Source organism: Tripterygium wilfordii, chromosome 19 (genome assembly GCF_013401445.1).
Source record: "Tripterygium wilfordii isolate XIE 37 chromosome 19, ASM1340144v1, whole genome shotgun sequence".
Lineage (NCBI taxonomy): Eukaryota > Viridiplantae > Streptophyta > Magnoliopsida > Celastrales > Celastraceae > Tripterygium > Tripterygium wilfordii.
This window is the reverse complement of record NC_052250.1, coordinates 3,534,264-3,550,060: the sequence shown is the minus strand read 5'-3', so window position 1 is coordinate 3,550,060 and position 15,797 is coordinate 3,534,264. Positions and strand designations below refer to the sequence as shown.

The following is a 15,797-nucleotide window of genomic DNA, read 5'->3' as shown; positions in this document are numbered from 1 at the left end:
CCCCAACCCCCATTAGGGGTTGGGGCCGAACACCCCATGTGGGGGTCGGCCCCCATTCCCAAATGGGGGTTGGGCCGAACCCCCAACCCCATTGGGGGTTGGGTGTCGATCCCCACAGACCGAACCCCCAACCCTATTGGGGGTTGGGGCCGAACCCACCATGTGGGGGTCGGTACCCAACCCCAAGGGGGGGTTGGACCGAACCCCAACCCCATTGGGGGTTGGGGCCGAACCTCCCACTACGGGTTCGGCCAGTCGAACCTTCCATGGGTTCCGTAAAAGGGTCTGGCAAGGGATCAGATTCCCAGTCTCCATCCAAGGTAGTTTTCGTTCGATATTTCGAGAGGGGTTATCCCAAATAAACAGATTACAAAAAGAAAAGTTACAGAGAAAATAATTATCTCTTGAAAAGCATAAAAGAGACGACCTTTGAAGCATATGAAGTTCAGAAAAGAAGAGAAATCTTCACATAATGCAGCTATTTATAGAGGATGTCAAGACTCCTAATCCAACTAGGAGAAGGAGATTATTTGCTAAGAGCATTTTAATCCAGTTAGGAAACTACTTCCTGATAAACTTGAAAAAGCCTTTAAATTTATCCTAAATTTATTTAGGTAAATTAAAAGGCTGGGGGTATTTGTGGAGTAAATAAATACACTCCGTATGTACGGTTCTCCCAGACGGAAGAACCTTATCCAGAAGCAGTTTCATCCGATAGTCAGTTACCAACGGTTATTAGGAGCAGTTACAAGAGAGGTTACCAGAGGCAGTTAACTGACAAATCCCAAGCCTATATAAATACATTTCATTTCACATTTGTAAGCATTCATCGACACACAACTCTAATAAAAGATCATACTCCGTGGACATAGGCAAGTTGCCGAACCACGTAAATTCTGTGTTGTCATTCTCTTGAATCTTTCTACTTTATACATATTCTATACCTCGGTGCAAATTTAGCATCGACAATTGGCACCGTCTGTGGGAATCGTTCATAATATGAGCCCCTCGACTTCAATAGATGATTCAGGTTTGCCCTTCCATCCGTTAACTGTTAAAAATCGCTGATGTGAATATTATTTTCTTAGTTGGCTTTATTTTGCGTAAAAATATAAAATATGTGTAAATGGTGACATGCCATTAATAGTCAAATTAAAAATTCATAAATTAGAAATTAAAAAACCCTCTCAAAAATCAAAGACGCTGGAGGCGCCAGACGTACCTGTGCCTTAATTGTTGGCCACCACAAGGTATGAACCTCCATAGAAGATCGCATCCTTACCTTCTTTCCCTCCCATCGGAACAATTGACCATTTGAAGATTGGACGAGCAAAATCCACTAAAAGGGTTCGAAGATCGGACAAGCAAAACCCACTCAATGGTTGCCTCGTCGACGTCGGAATCACCCATTAGATCTGACAACCTGCTGTCAAGAAAGCTGGTTTTATGGGTTCTTCTGGGTCTGATTAAACTTTTGATGCTATTTGAAGCTTGGATTCTTTCCTCTTTATAATTGGATTTCCTACAATGTCATATGCTTTTCACATTGTTCTTCATGGGATTGATCTGACTATGACTCTAGATCGTCGGAGAAGATGAAGCTTCTCTTTTTCTTATTTTTTTAATTATCAATTATTTAGATTTTTCAAAATCATAAATTAAACATTGACATGTGTCATCAGTTTATTCGTCAATGCCACATGTCTACCCCAACAATAATCATAAAAAATAAAAGAAATTACAAATCACCAACTAACGGCCACATTAGCATTGTTATGATGGAAAAGTGATATGAGAGCTTGTTTGAACCATTGTTTGAAGTTAAGGGGTTGGTTTGGTACGAAAAAAAACTTGAGGGCTGAATTGACTCGTGTCTAGAATGAAGACTTTGATTTTGAATATGGAATCAACAAAAGACCAATTCCAAAGAAGAGGGCCAAGAGGAATGTTGAGAGTTCGAATGGATTGAGGGAGGGACCTGTAGTACATCGAAAATATAATACAGGGGATGTAATTCTTTCAATTTAAATTGGAGGGGGTGCATGTCAAAATGGCTTCAACCACAGAGAATATCCATGACGTTTGCCCTCCCATCTTCGTATAAAATGGAACCTCCATCCAAATAAATGACTCTCACAATTTTCATTTGTCTACTAGCTTATACATTGTATAAGCTATACGATGAACCATAGTGGCCTTAAACGTGTTTATTATACTACTATGCTCTTATTTCATTGTTTTAATGTAATTTTGTTATTAATCATCTAAGGGAGAGAAATAAAAATATAATTTAACATAAAATGATAAAAGAGCTCTTTTATATTTTTTTGAAAGAAAGTAGAACCACTCTCAATCACACAATCAAGTAGTATTTCCAATTATGCAATTGGAATATCTCTTGATGGAGAGTGCCATAGATAGAGGTACAGTTACACAAAAAGCACTGAAAATCATAATCGGATAGCAAAGCTTGTATACAACACTATCTCTAATTGGCTTCTGCTCTATCTTTCTCCTCTCAAATTCCTTGCAATTCTTTTCCCCTTCTCCTCTCTTGCCCCTCTTCCTCTCCCCTTTCACTATGGCTTCCTGTAAAATTACCAAACTCTCCCTCCCATCAAATCTCCTTCCTTCAATGTCCCTTATCTCCATGCTTACGTCATCCACATGCACTTCTCCTTCATCTAACCCACTGCATGTGACAACTATCCTGCACTCCACCAACTCCGCTTCCAACCCTAGCCGTCCATCTCCTGCCATGATCGTCGAGTAATAGAGTTGCACGTTTCTTGCTGTGCAAGGCCATTCTAGCGAAACCGGGCTCCTCGACGACATGTTGGCCGCCCGCTTCGAAATCGGGTCGATCACGATCCAACTCAAAATCAAACTCTCTTTAAGATGCTCAAGAACCTCCTCAATCTCTCCTTCATGTTGTATTGGAGTTGAAACGATATCGTTTGGACCGTGTAACTCGATACGGAAAGGAGAACAGAGAAACTTCGTCATCGTGGTGTCTGTTTCTTGAATATTCGAGAATATGGGATTGTTCTTGTAGTGGATATCAACGGCAGAGATTAAACCTGACGGCCCAGATAAACATTCTTGATTTTGGTTGGAAGCTTTTAGGTGCTCGAGAAGGGGGAAGGAATCTGAGAAGAACGAGCGATGACCGCCAGTGAAAGTAGAGATGACTTGGTGGACATGTGGGTGGTCGATAGAGCTCCACGTTGCTGAGCAGATTTCTCGCCATAGTTTGTCGTCAGTACAGAGTGCAAGAAATTGCGAGGATGCACAAGCAATAGCAGCGAGAGATGGGCCATCGAGTCGGGTCAAGATCTCGGCTCGGATGATGTCCGGATTTAGAGTGGAGAGAGTGGTGGTGGTTGATGTGGCAGTAGAGAAAGAAAGAGCTGCCATGGCCGAAATCTAATTTAGCCTCTGATTTGTGATGCAGTCGGTAGCAACATGGTTTTATTTATACAGGAAAGCTAATCATTTAAGCCACTGTTAAAAAGTCAATGAGAGTCCACAAGCCAACTTGCATAATTTATTTTGTTTAATATGTAAAATAATTTATTTTGCCTTTTCTAAGGAAACTATTTATTGTTTACGCGTTAATGTCTCCTATAAATTAAATTAAGTGGGGTTTTTAATTATTTAAAACAAATAGGAATTTAAAAGTTGGTTCATTGTGTCATTGGCTATGATGACAAGGCAATGTCTCTTTCACATGGAGTAACCTAAGCAATAAAAAATTACCTAATTGCACATAATTTTAAAACTAAACAACTAACACTTAAACCACTAGTTGGAGTGGTAAGAATGGTGTGTATTAGTCTGATGATCAAAGTTCGAATCCCCCACTAACGAAAGGTATCTCGATTGATAATCGACTGAGTTAGGCATATGTGTGTCAAATGTTCAATTCCAATAAAAAGAAAGTAAGAAAAAAAAAACTAAAAACGAGATTGCTTCACCGGAAGTTGATGAATTCAAATTAAACGGCATCCTTTTATTATAGCAAAAAGACTTTAACAATAATGATTTTACCTCGTACTATTGCCACTCGACTGTTTGTTTAAGAAACACAATATTTAAAAATAGAGAAGAAACAAAAGAGTATGAAGACAAGGAGTACCATACTCCAACCTAATTTATTATGTTCACATTATGTGATCCATCACTTGAAAATTTTTTAAAAAAAATCACTTTTAAAAAATATTCATTTTTATGAATAATACGTTAAAAATACGGGACAATTATCACTAAGAACACAATTGAAAAACCATATTCAATAAGGAAAACCAAAACAAAAAGGACAACCGAAGAAAATTATTAATAAGGACACAAGTAATTGAATTACATATATGTCCATTTTCATTTAACAAAAGACATCCATTTTCATTTAACAAAAGACATAGCAATCAATATCTTTTCACACTTTCGATGGATAAAATTTGAGCATTGATTTGACAATTAAAACCTTGGAATCTCGAAAAATGTATTAGACACAAATGTGTGCGTCTTAGAGTTTTCTTTGAATACCTCAAAAATCGTCTCAGTTGAAGTTGAAACGAATGAGTTAATAACTTTTTGAACACACTAACGTCAGAAACATAACTCCTATATACAAACTTTGAGTCTCGATTTGATCTCTAACACATTCGAACCTCCAAATATGTATTACACAAAATTCTGTGAGTTTTACAATCTTCTTTTGAGAGCCATAAAAATTGTTTCAATCGGAGCTCAAACAAGTAGTTATGACTGTTTGAACAAACTGATGTTTGAAACACAACTCCAATATGCAAACTTTGAGTCTTGATTTAACCTTTAAGATATTCGAATCTCCAAAAATGTATTTGACACAATTCTGTGGGTCTTGAAGTTTTTTTTTGAATGCCATAAAATCATCTCAATCGAATTTCAAATGAATGAGTTATGGCTGTCCAATCACCCTGACATCAAAAAAGATATATGTTGTTGAAATTTAGAAGTAAAACAAGAGTTGAGTGTATTTTGGTCAGTAAAAAAGATATGTTAAATTATTTATCGTTAATGGAATATATGGGTTAAAACAAATTAGAATGAACCTATTGAAATAAAATTTTATTTTAAAGTAAGCATTGCTAATCAACCCAAAGTATATTTCATTATTTTGTTACTTATTGTATTAAAAATGAACAAGTTGAAAGCTACTGCTTAAAGAATGCATTCTCTTCTCTCTCTACTACTTTTGTAGTGTTTTACAAATCAAACTGGCCCGTTTGTCAAACTGGTTGTTACCATCAATGAGTTTCTATCCAATTTAATTTCGAACTTGACAAATGACAATGATGGGTTTTAATATAATGTTATCAAATGCAAGAAAATAATAAACAAATCGTACACTTTAATTAAAGCTAACTTAGAATAAGAGGAGCAAATTGACTTTCACATTTGGCGTATGTGCTATTCCATCATGAAATATTATTGTATATTGCGACTCTCTTGTAGGGAACCCAATTTAGTATGATTCTTTCTTAGATTGGCATATCTATATACCTAATTACTTGTTGTTCTACCATTTTATTCCCTATTGGACACTTGCTCATCCCTCTCTTCGTTCTTTTAGGTCAGGAGGATGTCAACAATCGGGTATATGAGGCGTTTAGGAATGGTGTAGCACGGTTGTCTTGCTTGATGTCTCTTTGCTTGACTTTATTTAGGAATGGTTAGAGTTGTTAAGCTGTTGAACATTCTGTATGACTCAATAATCATGGACTTGAGAAGATTTTTTGTGTTTCACTGTGATATTGATCAGTGAGTTATAGCACTCTGGTTATATTAGTTATTTTGTTCATTCTATTGATATATTGACCACTGAGGTTTTTATTACTCTAATAGTATTGAATCATTTTTTTGATGGTGGCCGGCCACTGAACTCTTTATTACCCTTTTGAGTCCTGTTTAGGACGATTGTTTATTGTTTATGCAGGTTGGTTCTCATTGTTCTACAATAATGTACAACATCCGCTGAATTTTTTTATGTATGTTTCCTATCTCACGACTCCATCTGAGGCGGGACGTGACATAAATGCTCCAATGATGATGAAGAAACTTACAAAAAATCTTACTGTTGTGTCGTTGAAGTGATTTAATTCTATTAACGGTTGATTACAGTCCAACCAGTGAACCGTTCATTTTTCGGTCCAATTTTTAAAAACTGATTATATGTCAAAAAGTTATTATAAACGGCCGGCCAACTTGCCTAACCATTTGGGGTTTCTCCCCTAGAAAATCTTAAAACTCCTGATAGCTCTTTTTTCCCCCTTTTTTTGAGAGGAAAAAGTCTTGATAGCTATTTTCCCAATTATAAAACCATTTGTATAGCTAATTGGGGTGCTGTTTGAAGTCAACCTGACAATGATGGTTTTGTTAATAATGTTATCAAACAAAATAAATTAATAAAAAAATTGTACATTTTAATTAAAGCTAGCTTACAAAAAGAGGAAACAAATTAGCTTTCCTATAATGATTAAACTTATGTTTATATTGCTTTCCCATTTGCCTAATTTTAATTCTCTGTCGGCTGGTAGTACGAATAAAAAGCAATGTCAATATTTATAATATCAAGTCAGTCCACATATGACGACCACGAGTAGATCACATATGTCACTCATATGTACGTGTGATATTTTATAAAAGTCTCGAGTTCGGGTCTTCTCATCCCTTTATTTATTTGTACTAAAAAAATAGAAATCTACATATGGCGAGTAGTAGATTAAAGAGAGTAAAAAAAATAAATGAAAGAACAAATATTATAAGAAAACATAATATATTATATTTAAATATTTTTGTTTTAATGTTTTGTAAGTTAATTAAGCTACAAATATGTAAATATTATCTATCATATTTTAATGGGTGTTTACACTTAAAAATAGGAGTTGGGACAGTCTGGGCCAAACAATCAAGTCCATGAAGGATTAACAAGGTTCTAGAAGCAGCAAGGTCAAGTATGTGATGTGAGCTTTTAAACTGTTAAAATTACGGAAACACTACACATCCATAATATAAACATCCATAAACATACATAAACATGTGACATGTCAAGTATATTTTCTAGTATGGTAGTTTCAAATTTAAAAAAAAATCAAAAACCCCTTCAAACCCATTCTTTCTATGTAATTCTCCTCTCATATCTCTCTCATCTCATGAATCTCTCTCTATATTTATCCTCTCATCTCACGATTCGCTCTCTATTCCTCCTCTCATCTCACTATTCTCTCTCTTTCTATATTCCTCCTTTCATCTCTCTCTCTCATTTCACCATTCTCTCTCCACACCTTCACATGCTACTTCTCCTGCTCTTGCTACAGCGTCAAAGGGTGCCATCATCGGTGGTGATTCTGGTTCTTCTTCATTTGTTGGCGTCCTCTCGTGTTTCGATCTCTGTTCTTCAACTTTGTTGATGGCGCACGACTCTAGTTCTCATTAAACATGTAGCAGTGACTTGTTAAACTTGGCTGGTTCTTATTACACTGTCAAATAATTAGTTACACTGTCAATGTAATAAGTCACCAATGAGTAAAACTTGACAGTTTTGGCTTATTTAGCTTGGCAGAGGCTTATTACACTTTATATGTAAATGTTACTCTCTCAATGTAATAAGACACTTGTGATTAAACTTGGCATTGGTGGCTTTGTAAGCATGGCAGGGCCTTATTACACTTTGAATGTAATTAATTACATTGTCAGTGTAATAAACAAGTCTAAGAAAACATCGTGCTTCACGAGTTCACCCGGAAGATTTAGATTTGATAGTCGTATAGGATTGCATTTGCTCATGATCTCCACGGACCCCACCTTGAAGATGTAGATCTGATAAGTCCTTACGCTAGTCATGTAGATCTATTCATGATTCTCATGGCTTTACTCTTAGTTGATTTCTTTTTCTCACCATCAGCCTCTCCTCGAGAGCTTCTTCTATGCTATGAGTTCTTTTTGCGGAAGCGAACCTCGACTATATGAATGAAGTCGATTGTGTTATTGCAACGGTTAAAACTCTAGATTTAGTGAAATACATATTTGTGTGGTTTCAAGTAGGAAGAAAGAGATGGAGTGAAGGAGAGGGAATGCAGGAGAGAAGAAAATGAGAGATGAAATTTCAGAGGAGAGAGAAATGGGAAGAATTAGAGAGAATGATGGAGAGAAGAAAGATATATGAAAAATATTAAAGGAGAGAGAAGCGTATTTGCTATGGGTTCTTTAATATAGTTTTTTTTTTAATAAATCTATGTGGCTTGCCATATAGATTATGTAAGTTTATGGACGTGAAAATTATGGACATATATCATTTTGGTTAAAATTATAACAATTCAAAACTCAATTTATATTCTCAAGTGTACGAATCAATGGTAATATAGCTTAGTAAATATGAGTATCATATCCATCAAGATTGAAAATTCATCTATTCTCATTCCAAAATTCACTACAATTATCATTGAATGAAAAGACAAGATTGTGTATGATGGCAAATTTTTGAAATTAAAAGTGAAAATTTTGAGGGAAAATTATGAAAAAGTTGCAAAGAACAAATCAGAGAGTTGTAGGAGAAATCAATTATCAACTCTTTCATGTATGTCAAAAATCAATCCACTAAGTCATGTAGTAATCATGACGTCTAACTTATTATGTCTATTATTAATTTGTAATTATCCATGACGTCTAAACTAGTTTAACAAACAAGAATGTAATTAGATCAATTGAAACTTATATAGAGATCACATAAGTCCTAGCATATGACGTCTATGTCTAAGCAAGTATGATGTTAAAATTGCAAGATCTATTCCCAAATCGACCATGACATCTACTACAAATTACATCAGAACAATCAAATCTAGATGATAGCTAAGTATCACAGTTCAGTTATCAAATAAGCACATAAGTCAATAGTTGATATAGCATAAACAAATCAATGATTAATCAGTCAATATCATTAAGCACAATCAAAGAGATTACATTATCCCCTAGCAAAATGTTTAATTCTTCATGCGAGATTCACACAAGAAAATACAAATAATAGGATCCACAGACATCAAGAAAACAAACACAAGATCATGAAGAAGAGCAAAGTCACAACACCCTTTTCCTTCTCTTTCATGCGCAACTTTTCTCTAGGTCTCTCCTTGTCCCTTTTCTACTTTTGCGGCTGCCAAAGGAGTCCTCCCTTTTGTTTGGTCCTATCTTGTTTAGAAACCACTTATGGCTTTTTGTCTTTGATGGCCCCTTTGATGTAATAATTCTTGTAAGTGCACAAGAGTATGAATAACATAGTGTATGCAAGTATGAGGTCGATCCCACAAGGACTAGTTAATCTAATTAATGTACCTAACTTGATGTATGAATGAAAGGTGGTGACGAATGAATGAAAATATGTATGAGGTAATAAACTAAACTAACAAAGGAATTCAAATTCAAGTATTTGAGAGATATCAATATGAGAAAAACAGGGCAATGATTTCACCTAACAATCATATCACAAACATTCAATTAACAAACACACAATTATGGTTCCAATTCAAGGGTAGATTCTTTCTTAAATATGCTGGTTCGTTCGTTCACGGTGTCAACAAATATTATCAACAGTGAATTAATCCTGTTCAGTTCACAGTTGTTAACCCAAGGCTAATAAGTCATTACGATCTAAAGAACTATAACAACCAATCAATCTCCTAAACCTTGTTCATGGCAGTCAACAATTGACTTCTTTAATTCAGATTACACTAAGACACTTGAATTCGGTTCGTTCCTTAGTCCTAACTAGATGAGCCTAACTGAACATTCAATTGATGATTAAGCAATCAAAACAAATAATAGACTATAAGTATGAAAATTAAAGACAAGAATCATTGAACCAAAATTATGCATTCATTAAATTGAAATATTTGCAATATTCATACTAGGCTACATCAAGCCCTAGCAAAGAGGTTTAGTTACAACCCATCATCCAAGAAGCAAAAAATAAATCTAGAGAGAGAAAGCATAGAAGAAAGATGAAGGAAAACGCCTGGCAATTGATAGAATTGTTGTTGGGTAGGAAGCCTTAAGTCCTGGAATTCTTATAAAAGCTTAGAGAGAAGGAGGTTTGCTACCCAAAAACCTTGGAGCATGCAAAGGCAATTAGAAGTCTACGAAGCGGCAAGTCGTATGGTATAAAAGATGAGGATGTGACTTTGGGGAATGAAAGAGTTGAAGATACACCAATTGTGCCACCATCGTCAAAAGAGGAAAGTGACCAATTAATTCCTCCTAGTGCACCACCGGCTGCGCCATTAAAGGAGAGAGTTTACATACCTCCTCTACCCTTTCCACAAGTGTTTTATAATCAAAAGAAAGAGAGATACATGTTGGACATTATGAAATTGTTCAATAAAGTTCACAACAACATTCCGCTATTGGATACAATTAAACAAGTTCCATCATATGCCAAGTTTTACAATCCCTTGTGTTATTGGCAATTTGCAATTTGGAAAAGCTTTGATTGATTTGGGTGCTAGTGTTAACTTAATGCCTTTATCTATTTTTCAGTAACTAGGTGTTGGAGAGATGCAACAAACGCCAATAAGCTTACAACTCACGGATCGATCCGTCAAATTTTCACTTAGAATTGTTGAAGATGTGTCAGTGAAAGTGGATCGTTTCGTACTTCTGATGGATTTTATATATTATACTTGATATGGAAGAATGCCAAGAAGTTCCCATCATCATGGGTCATCTATTCTTGGCAACCGCTGGCACTATTATTGATGTGAAGAAGGGCTTGTTAACCATGAATCTTGAAGGACAGTCGGTGAGTTTTGAGTATTCAAGGCCATGAAGAGACCGGCGGATGTGTAGGAGTGTAACCAGTTGGACATTATTGAGCAGCCTGTACACATTAGTTTTATTTCTCAAGTCGACAATGATGAGCTAAAAACCAGCCTAGAGCATCCAGAGTTAATACAAGCTGCTGGTGATGATGTTTTAAACAAGGTAGCTATGTTCAATTCTGCCCCAACTCAGCCACGAAGATGGAGACAAGCTATTGAATTTTTGGGGCCACATTAGAGACGAGTTTTGCCCTCCATAAAACAGACTCCTAAACTGAAACTGAAATTGTTGCCCCACTCATGACATGCCAATTGGACCAAAAGAGTTCTCTCAGGGCCAAAAAGTCCTTTTGAAAACCTCTACGCTCAAGCTATTTCCATAGAAATTACGTTCAAGAAGGCACGGTCATTTTCAAGTTGCTAAAGTCTACCCCAATGGAGTTGTTGATAGTCAAAACTTGGAGAGGGACAAAGAGTTTAAAGTTGACGTGCATCGCCTTAAACCATATCTTGAAGTTGGCTATGATGTTGCCAAGTCCATCACTTGAATGAATGTCTTTCTTTACGTCTTGCCTAGACGTTAAATAAAGTGCTTCTTGGGAGACAACCCAAGCTCTTTTTCGTTCTATTTTTTTATTTCTTTACTTGGTGCTTAGATATAAATCTTGATATTTCGATTTTGGTTTCCTGTAGGATTTATTGGACTGGGGTAAAATTAGCTCGAGGTACAAAATTTCCATTTGATGGTTCGTTGAGACAACTGCAGATCTAGCTCGAGCTAAACATTTTCGACAGAGATGACTTGAATGGGAAGCTTGTCCAAAGACCCTCAATATCAGGTTGTATCTTTTCCTTCCCTTCTGACTGTGACATTGTGATTTTGTTGTGATCAATTGCATTGAGGACAATGCACAATTTAAGTGTGGGGGTGGGATACATCATGCATGATGAAAATTTTCAAAAAAAAAGAACAAAAGTTTATTGTCATGTGTCATCTCTTTTGTAAGTACATATAAAGTAATTTAGTTTTGTTATCACACAGATGAATTTGAGTTAAGAACACGCATTCTTATCTAGGTTTCTTTAAACTGGGTCTTGTTTCATCTATACTCTTTTTAGTTAACAATTACACTTGCACATTACACATGTTTATGGGGTATGTGATGTCAATTCATGTGATAGACCCTTTGTCCCACATCGCTTGGGTGAGGGCTTGTGAAGTGCTTTATGTGGGCAAGCCCTTTCTTAACTAGCATGAAGCGTTTTAAAGTGGTTCTTGGGCTGAGATGGTCCAGGACCTACAATATCATGCTGGTGGACTGGGCTTTCCATCAGTATGCCATTTGAGATTAATCATGAATGGTGTTAGTGTTTTAAGAGGAGTTGGAATTTGTTGAGTTAGATACCTTGGCATGAAAAAAAAAATCAATAAGCATATGCAAAATAATGGTGTGTTTGTCTTTGGTTTTCTCTACTTACTAACCGAGTCTCTTGCCTAGCAAGCAGTGAGTTTCTCGTAAAAAGGTAGAGAGACCGAGATGAATCCTTGCATGACTAGCGAAACCTCGTAGCCTTTTGACTCGAGTCATTAAACTCGTAGGGGTGTCTCTTCACCAAATGCCCTAAGCCAATTGGTTGGGAGTTATTGGTTGAAAGCTCGTTACATGGGTCAATTAGAAAAATTAATGAGGTTTAACATTGCACAAGTAATGAGGAAAAAATAAGAAAAAAATCTAAAAAAAAAGTGAAAAAGAAAAAAAAAAATATGCCTTGGTATTTCATTTGATGGTCCCAATGATTCTTGTGATACTACAATACTTGTGTTATGATCAATTGAAAGTCAAACATTCATCATTCATGTGTGATTCATGCACAAAATACATAATGACACTAATAGAGTAGATGGTACAAGAACTTGGTTGAAGTGGCTAAAGATGTGAATTGTGGAGTTTGAATGCTTGAACTAATTTGTGTGAATACAGCTCTAAATTCTCTTCGCTGCTACTTTTTGATGATGGCATTATGATGATTTGTGTAAATATATGTTTGTAAGTATCGTTCTGGTAAACCCTCACGAGACTATAACTCATTCACTAGGGACACCTAGGGGTTTAAAAGTTTGTTGCATACGTTGAATGTAACCGTAATTCCAACGAAAGTGAGTTAGGTTTTTTTAATTTGTTTGATTTATTTTCTTTGCTCGAGGACTAGCAAAAATTAGGTTCGGGGGTATTTGATAAGCTCATATATTCCCTCAATTTAGTACTCTCTAAACTTGGTTTTTGTTGGAGGATTGGTTTTAAAAAGGACTTATTACTTTGTTTTCCTCATTTTCAGTTTTGTCGAGCACTTGGATGGTTTTTGATGGAAAATGATCTATTTTGAGTATTTTTAAGAATCGTTAATTGGAGAATAAAGATAAGACCTTGAAGAATGTTGGAGAATATTTTGAGAATTTTCTGTTAAGCCAATTAACCCAGAATTTCAAGATAAGTTGAGTTAAAATATGATCTCGGCAGAACTGCGCTACCTGTGAAGAAGTGGGTCTAGAAGATTCCACAAAATTTTATTATAGGCGTATGAGATAGCTTTGGAAAGCTAGGACATCAAACTTCAATTTACATATTTTTTGGGATTTTTCTGAAGGATGTAACGTGGTCAGAATCTATAAAAGATACAGCAGTTCAACTTTCAAGTTAACTTAGGAGTCAAACTTTCCTTCTATTATCTTTATTGGTTAGGAAACCTTTGTAGCCGTGGGTTTCTTTGAGGGTTTAATATTTGTTTTAGATAATGTTTAGGGTTTAAAGAAGCTATGTAAGGAGGGCTTCAGAAATTCTCTCGGAGGTTCAAACACTCAGATATTCAACTGACTTTTCTAGGGTGTTCTACAACATTTCTTGTGTTTTTCATTCATGACTATGTAACTAAACGCTCTTGCTAGGGCATGATGAAGTTTTAATATGATTCTCTAGTTTGTTTATTACTCTTATCTTTGATTGCTCTTTTGATGTTGAATTTTTAATCACCACGATATACTATTTGAATGCTTAGATGACTGATCACCAGCTAGGTTTCCAAATAAGTAATTTGATGTAAGTTCACGTAGATACCATACGGGATTTGACACCAATTTCTAGTGATTAGAGATTGGAAACGCCTAGGGTAGATACCATACTCCTAGGGTTTACATGGCATGTTAATGAATTCTTAAACTTAAGGATATCTTGTATTTTCATATTTGAGTTAGATACCATAACTAAATTGCATGTTAAGATAAACGAATTAGCCTAGATATCATAGGTAATTCATGCCTTAGTGGATTCACCAACAACTAGAAAGGATTATTACGATGAATTCATTGTTCTAGTGCTTTCATAGATTTGTTTTCTCAACTAAAATCAATAAATTTGTGTTTTCTTTACTTCGTCGCTTTAATTTCGTTACTTGCTATCTAAAATCAATCATCTCTCCATAATTATTTCTTTTGCTAGGTTTAGTATATTAGTTAATTGCATTGTTTATCCAATCCTTGTGATTCGACCTTGTTCTTGCATAACCTATATATTTTACTATGGTCTTGTGTGCTTGCAGATATTTTAATTTGAAATTTTTGTTTACTTATTTTAAACGATCGAAAATTGCTATCAAGTTTTTGTCACCTTCCCCTAACCACTAGATCTTGGACTACTGCTTTCATAGACTTTCCTCCTTAGCACGAAATACATCCATAGAGGACCAAACAAAGACAGTGTAACTTGATTCAAAGCTGATTCATTTTGAAGATTCACAGCGAGCTGATGATTCCATTGAGTAATCGGAATCCGCCGGCCTTTTTTAATCTTCACCACCTATCTGGCAGACAATATGCATTTTAGAATTAGGAACCACCATATGATCTCTCTTTAGCCATTGACGCTAAACCATTCTCCTACATTCTAGATAAAAAGCCCCACCAATTTACATACCGAAAACGAGAACCAGAAGAAAGCTTACGGGAATCCACCCTATCCTATGAAACTAGCAAACAACAGTCATCCGAAGAAGATGTGCCAACATTCTGGACCTCGAAAAATGGGAACAGATTCATCCACGCTTCATTAGCCATGGGCATATCTAAGTGCTCCTTAATAAAAGCCGATGACACATATCTTTTATTGCTCCACGTGAACTTCGAACCACAGAAACCAAGATCATATAGACCCACGTCGTGGCTGGCTTGATTAAACTGTTGTATTTGACTCCCCACCTTAACACTACCTTCTACCTTTTCCCGAAGATTAGAAATGACATTAAAATCCCATGCACAAAGCCAGGCTTGATTAGGAGGATGGATCTTACAGAGTAACTGCCAAGATTGCCTCAAAGAAGAAACTAGATGACCATAGAACCCAGTAAACACCCACGAAATACCATAACCTCTTGAAGAAATAGACACACAAATGTGGAACTTTGAAAAACTAATAAGCGACACAGTAAGTTCTTCCTTCCAAGCAACAGTAAACCCCCACTTAATCCAGTAGGATCCATTGAGAAAGCATTTTGAAAACCCAAACTAATACGGAGCCTTTGAGCCTACAGAGAGAATCTTTGTTTCCATCAAAAAACAAAGACTGGGCAACTTATTATCTTTCACCAACTGGTAAAGTTCACTGATTGTAGGCTGGTTCCTAAGCCCCCTACAATTCCATATCAATGATTTCATAATTCTGGGTGGGGCAAGTCACCAGCCCCCACCTCAACCTCAGAAGTAACACCAACACACGCTGGAGTTAACCGCCCCTTCTTAGGATTCACACCAGCCTCCTCATAATTTGTTAATTCATTGTTATCCGCCCGTCGTTTAGCCAAGATAATTGTAGTCCCAGAAACCCCTTTGTTTATAGCTCGTCGTTTCCATTTCTTTATATTTGTTGAACAATCCATGGAATCTTCAGTGAAAATAAC

At 36.0% G+C, this 15,797-nt stretch overlaps 1 protein-coding gene across 1 annotated transcript; it reads right to left on the bottom strand.

Annotated features, from left to right (window-relative positions):
- Positions 1–2,361: 2,361 nt before the first annotated feature.
- Positions 2,362–3,417, bottom strand: LOC119985480 (F-box protein At2g27310-like). Its single transcript, XM_038829775.1, has one exon. It carries the CDS (start codon positions 3,415–3,417, stop codon positions 2,362–2,364), a length of 1,056 nt encoding a protein of 351 aa, XP_038685703.1.
- Between the last annotated feature and the right edge of the window lie 12,380 nt (positions 3,418–15,797).